General features: G+C 57.1%; 1 protein-coding gene across 4 annotated transcripts in view; it reads right to left on the bottom strand.

Moving 5' to 3' along the window:
* Positions 1 to 1737: 1737 nt before the first annotated feature.
* The window catches only part of SHF (Src homology 2 domain containing F), a 49193-nt gene continuing 44930 nt past the window's right edge, over positions 1738 to 6000 (bottom strand). For 3 of the 4 annotated variants that reach the window (XM_025199870.1, XM_025199871.1, XM_014518384.2), the window contains one exon: positions 1738 to 2665. In XM_025199870.1, the coding sequence (XP_025055655.1) occupies positions 2570 to 2665 (96 nt within the window). In that variant the 3' untranslated portion in view covers positions 1738 to 2569. The remainder of the gene's footprint in view (positions 2666 to 6000) is intronic. The other variant, XR_001357753.2, reaches the window with a different exon arrangement.

The following is a 6000-nucleotide window of genomic DNA, read 5'->3' as shown; positions in this document are numbered from 1 at the left end:
GTTTTGAGGCAGGATGAAAAGCCTTGTCACTTCTGAGGGCCAGCCCTCCTCTCCCCATCCTGCGTGCAGTGAACGTCCCCTCCTCTCACCAGTTCCCTTGTCACGGCAGCCAACTGCTGCCTGCACACTCCTTGGGCACTGCCATGTGCTGACACCTCACATCCCCCTCTTCACCTTCAGCAATTTCCCAAATCCTCCTCCGAAGTAATGCTTTTCCTGTCTCCTGTGGGTTTGGCTTGCTCTCAGGGGCTTGACCTTATGTTTGGCTGTGTCAACACTTCTGACTGGACTTGGCTCTGTTACTGCCACCCGCCCCCCGTGTCCTCTCAAGACTGGCAGATTTAACCAGCACTGGCTTTCACATTTCATTGCTCACAGGTATTGACTAGCACTGGGTTGAGACAGGATCCCCCAGGGGACTACTCAAAACACCCATTCATTGGTGGGTCTCTACAGACAACTGCACTTTGAGATGTACTTGGCCATACTGTAATCCTGCCACCGCGAGGCATCGGTTCAGGAGAGTACTTGGGCTTTAACCTGAGCATTGCATAGTGCTGAGTCAAACACTTGGTTTCCCCTGACGGAAATCACAGGCATGGAGGGGTGTGTGAGGCAAGGTGCAGGCCCTGCTAGGCCCAGGTCCTATGTGGAGACTCACAGGGAGGTGGTGGAAGCACCCTGCGATGACTGTGCTCGCACCTGGCCCCTGCCTCTGCCCTGCAGCTGGATGGATGCATGTGTTCACAAGCAATCATCTGCTTTGCCGCCTGGGCTCACGATGAGCGAGGAGCACGTCTTGCTGCTTTGACAGCGGATCTGTCAGACTGCGGCCCGTCAGCCTGACAGCTTTATCACTGCAATTCAGCCTTCCTGCATGGGCGCCTCCAGCTTGTGGGACTCGGAGAGTGTGGGGGAGAGGAGAGAGCATCCGGGGAGCAGCGTGGGGTGAGCGCTCTCCAAGGTGACCTGCCCAAGCAGGCTTGATGTAGCAGAGCTGCAGTGGGGTGGACAGCATGCTTGCTGAGGAGCACTGGGATGCACCAGCCAGAAGCTGCCCCGTGCACGGGGCACATGGGCCCCTGGCAGAAGCCACAGCCTCCCTCCTTTCCCCAGGTGGTAGGGCTGGGGGGCAGGCCTAGGCACAGCTCTGGGGTAGCAAGGTTCCTGGGACAGCAGCGATACTGCAGGGGTGGTGCGGCAGATCAGACACCCACAGCCACAAGTTGACCCCATAGCACAGGCCCCATCCCAGCACCTTTACCCCAGGGCTGGAGACTGCAGGGACTGAGGGAGGCTCTGAGAGGGGTGGCAGGCAGCGTAGGGAGGGAGCCACAGGCTCATGCTATTACAGGACCTGCAGCCACCACACAGCAACCAACTTGTGGAGGCAGCACACGGGACTGTGGGGGGAGGGGGGTGTGCCTTCCCCTTGCTGAGGGGGGCTCCCTGTTAGTAGCAGCTGGGGGCTGGGAAGTAGCCCCTGGCCAAGCCAAGCCCGGCTTGCACCTCAGGACCCTTTCTGTGAAGCCCCACGAGCAAAGGCCTGGTAGGAAGGCAGAGGGTGTATGGCAGGGCTGGGCCCAGTGCCAGCTGTGTGTCACACTGGGTGGGCAGCATAGAGGCTTTGCACTGTTTTATTGGGTGCTGGTACATCATACACAGCACAGACATTCAGTATGTACATTTGGCAATGGAGGACAGCGAGTGACCAGTGCACACATGGACACGCTCCCAGTCATCTCCCCTTGGTGAGAGACCCATGCTCTGCTCCCAGTGTCCATCCTCTGCTCCCAGTGTCCATCCTCGTGCTGGGGGCTGCAGGCAAGCGAGGGCCCTGTTCCCTGGCCCCCTGCCACCCCAGCAGGGCTCTCTTGTTCCTCCTGCAGAGAAGACTGTCAGGAGTTCATGGGGGCATTGTGGGGAGTGAGGGGCAGGGGGTGTCAGTGGGGGTCCGGGTATACATGACGGCTACATACACAACAGCTCCTTCACACTGTGGGTGGGCAGGGCCAGCACTGCCAGGGGCATCAGTGCCTCACAAACGTCTCTGACCTGCCTTACCAATAAATTATCGCTCTATTCTCCTCCTGGCCCTGGGTGTCCCCTGGGACTCCTCCAAGCTCCTACTGTAGGCAGCCCTCCCAGCAGCCCAACCAGCTTCACAGCAAGGCAGGCAGCAAGTGCAGAGGCTCACGGGTCAGGCTCTCCACATCCTCCTGGGTACATCCAGGAGATGAGACGTGCCCCCCAGGCACCCTGCTAATGCATGTGGAGTCCAGGAATGGGACAGAGCCCACTCACATGCTCAGAGAGAGGAGTCCAGTCATGCCAGTGCCTGGCCCAGCTAGTCAATGAACCTGTTTTTGGGCCTGTGGTCCGGAGCCCTTCCCCAGCCAGGATACCAGCTCTCCTGGGTGCCCTGGGAAGAGCTGCTGGCAGGCCAGGCTGCCTGGGTGTCTCCCTGCAGTTGAAGAACTATAGGGTGCGGATGGCCACTGGGTAGAGCAGGGACATGTGCTCAGCGCCCTTGATGGGCAGCTTGCGGCTGGCGTAGTGGTGGATGATCTCAGGGACGCTGTCGAATGGGGGGCTGTGCTGGCCCAGGATGTACTTGTTTTCCTGGGTTCTGGAGAGTTTCATGTGCATGAAACCCTGGCTGCTCCTGTTGGGAGAGACAAAGCCAGAGTTAGTGTGCCAATACCACCCTGTGCCCTCCCCCATAACTGCAGTCACTTTCTCCCCTGCCTTGCAGCCAAAGCAGCACATCTTCCTTGAGCATGCCATGAGGAGTGTGCGCGCGCAGGGCAGGCCATGCCAGGCTACTTTGCTCCTTGTCTCAATGCCCTGATGTGCCATTTGTGCAAATCCTGGCACATCAGGGCACTGACTATCCTGAGGTCTCACATATAACATGGATGAACAGCAGGAGGCCAGAACCATGGTTGAGCTGAACCCTCAGAAGAGCCATGCTCCCTGCAACAAGCAACCCCAGAGGGCTGCAGGACTAGAGGAAGGAATGGGCCAAGGAGTTCCCCACTGTGGGCTATGAGGCACTCCCACAGCAGCATGGAAGGACAGGCTGGGCCCAGCACAGGGCTCTACCCCAAGTGCACCAGGAGATGGCTGTATCCAAGTGAGGGATGGGGTCCACCTCAGCCTCTGCCTCAATACCACCTGCTGTCAGGAGGGCAGAGCCTGACCCATGGACAGGAGGGAGATGCCTCCATCTGTCTGAAAGAAAGTGCCTCCTGGACCTGACTGTTTTTGTGCTACCAAGCCTCAGGGCAGTTGCCATCTGCATCCACAGGCTGGACTGTTTGCATGTGGTATCTGTGAAGTACCATCCAGATCTGAGCAGGGGGTCACCCAGAACACAGCCAGCACCCCATGCATAGAGGACTCACCACCCACACACCTGATCATACTCCATGCAAATTGCATACATGCACATGACACCTGAATACCACACATGCTCTCTTGCCCACTGAGAATGAATGGGCAGGGTTGTACAGGTGGCACCTGTACAGGAGCAGGCGCAGCCCCAAGCCTGGTGTTCTCCACACCACAAGGTACAGAGCCCCCTTCCCCTGATCCCAAAACCTGCTTGAATCTGGCCACCCCAGAACTTGGTCTAGTTTCCACTCCAGGAGCAGCACTCTGGCTCTGCTGACTCCAGCAGGTGCTCAAGGACAGGCAGGGCCTGAGATCCGGGGCTGGTAGTAACAACAGCTTACCCCATTCCTGGATCCCTCTCCTGGGATCCCCTTGCAAGTCCCAGGAAGGGGGCAGGGACTGTAGGCCTTCCCTGAGCACTGCTGAGAGACCAGAAAGAGTGGGCAAGGAGAGCGCCCACCCTCAAGCACCTTTCAGGGGCTCCTGGCCCACTGGAAAGGCCAGAGCCAGCATAGGCAGGGATGACCAAGAAGGATGGGGCTGTAGGTATCTGGGGGGGCATATTGCATTAGGAATGAACAATTAAACTGGTTCTCTCATCTAGCACCTCCAAAGAATTGCATCATTCAATGACAGCCTGGGCAGCTGCAGGGGAAGAGGCATCAGAGGTCACTTAACACTGTGAGGAGAGGGAAGGGCTGGCACTGTTCCTCAGGCACCTCAGAGCTCCGCTGTGACAGGACCTCACGTGCACAGGAGACCCCAGACCATGAACCCACCTCCCCCCAGAAACTGAAGACCAAGCCATGCCTCCCAGACCTCACGTGCACAGCTCTGGCTGGTCTTTGCCAAGGCCAACATGGGGCAGCATGACCACTTGAACCTAGCCTCTGCCCAGGCAGTCAACCAGGGCACTCACAGAGACAGAGAACCAGCTGTGTGGGACACGTACCAATCACCTGGGACAGTGCTCAAGTGCCTGTACTCTGCCAGGATGGCATGGGGCATGGGTCTGAGAAGTGAGCATGCTAGGACCCGATGTTTCACTGCACTGTACTCCCTGACAGAGCTGAGGGCAGCTACAGCTGTTCCAGCAAAGCAACTTCATCCCTCAAGTTTCTGGCATGTTACCAAGCAACACCCAGCAAGAAAAGAGTGGGAATTACCCTCATCAAGCACTTTAGAGAAATAAGCAGACACGCAAGGCTCTCATGTTCAGGGCCTAGAGTGAAGACAGTGGTAGATAAGATGTCTTCCCACTACTGTTGCCTATTCCCATGAGGTCAGTATGTCAGTGATGTGGTGCCAGGCAGCCTACAGGCCACATGCCATATTGCAACTGAAACCAAAGCCTTGGTAACTCTTCCCACCACACCCACTGCTTTCAGGACAGACCACACAATCTTAAAACCCAGCTATGGGTGAACTATGCAACACCAGGCAGCATGGAGCTGCAGGTGCCAGAGGAGAGGCCCAGGAGCTGAGGCTACAGCAGACGGAAATAACACAAGCATCCCTGATGTTCACGGCTGGACAGTATGGCATCAGTGCCATGTGGCCACTGCAAGCTACAGGCAAAGGTGCTGGGGCATGCATCACCCAAGCTTGTCAGGAGCTGCATATACCCTACTGCACCAGCCCTGGACACCTGATCACATGCTTTCTTCCTAGTGAACAGCCACTCCAAAGCCCTCAGACAGATGCTGCTCTGACACAGCCCTAATGCACTCTGAAATGGAAGGGACAGACACAGCAGGTTCCTGGAACTGAAAAAGGGCTGGTTAACCCATGACTACCTGGTCAGTGCCCTGGCAGCTGTCTGGAGGGCAGGGGAGGGGACTCCTACCACTCATGCCCACAGCCTAAGTGACAGACCTTGCAGGGCACCTGTCAGTGGAAGGCAGGGTACTTATTGGAGCAGTGGAGGTGCCAGGGAGGATGTCCATCACAGAGGTGGTGCGTGGCATTGGGCAATCCTGGAGCAGTGTGAAGGCATGCACTTAGGGATGACTTGAGAGGTAGGCAGTCCTCTCTCTCTCTGGGCTTTCCAGGGAGCTCTTATCTCTATGGCTCATTTCCGGACTGCCAGAGCAAGGGGCTATGCACCTCATGACTCACTCAGCCAGACTTGCAGGCAGGCCAGGGAGTTCTCTCTCTCTCTCTGTGGGCCTCAATCTGACCCAAAAAGCAGCTCCCCCCACCACCACCCTGCTCCTTCTATGAACTCTGTGAAAATCCCATTAGCCGCACTAAGGCCCATTTCCTCAAGCCACAAGGGCTCAGCGCCATCTGAGGCTGCGCAGGAAGATAATGCCACAGGCACTGATTCCAAGTGACGGGCTAATGGCCCTGTTGCTATTAATTTGTGTCTCCAAGGAGAGCCACAGCCTGTCTGTAGCGTCTGGAATGCACATTACTGCAAAATATTGATGTCTTAAAAGCAGACGGGGCCTCATCAGCTATGCTGAGCCACTTCCAGAGCTGCGTAGAGTCCAGTCTCATCCCCCTTGCCCCCTCCCACCCTCCCCACAGTGCCCCCTCACCAACCCTGAAAGCAGCAGCTGGAACTCAGGCAGAGGCTATGCCCATAATGGATTGATCGCC

Source organism: Alligator sinensis, unplaced genomic scaffold (genome assembly GCF_000455745.1).
Source record: "Alligator sinensis unplaced genomic scaffold, ASM45574v1 scaffold1097_1, whole genome shotgun sequence".
In the NCBI taxonomy this organism is placed as follows: domain Eukaryota; kingdom Metazoa; phylum Chordata; order Crocodylia; family Alligatoridae; genus Alligator; species Alligator sinensis.
Note: the sequence above shows the minus strand (reverse complement) of the source record. Positions and strands in the feature narration are given on the sequence as shown.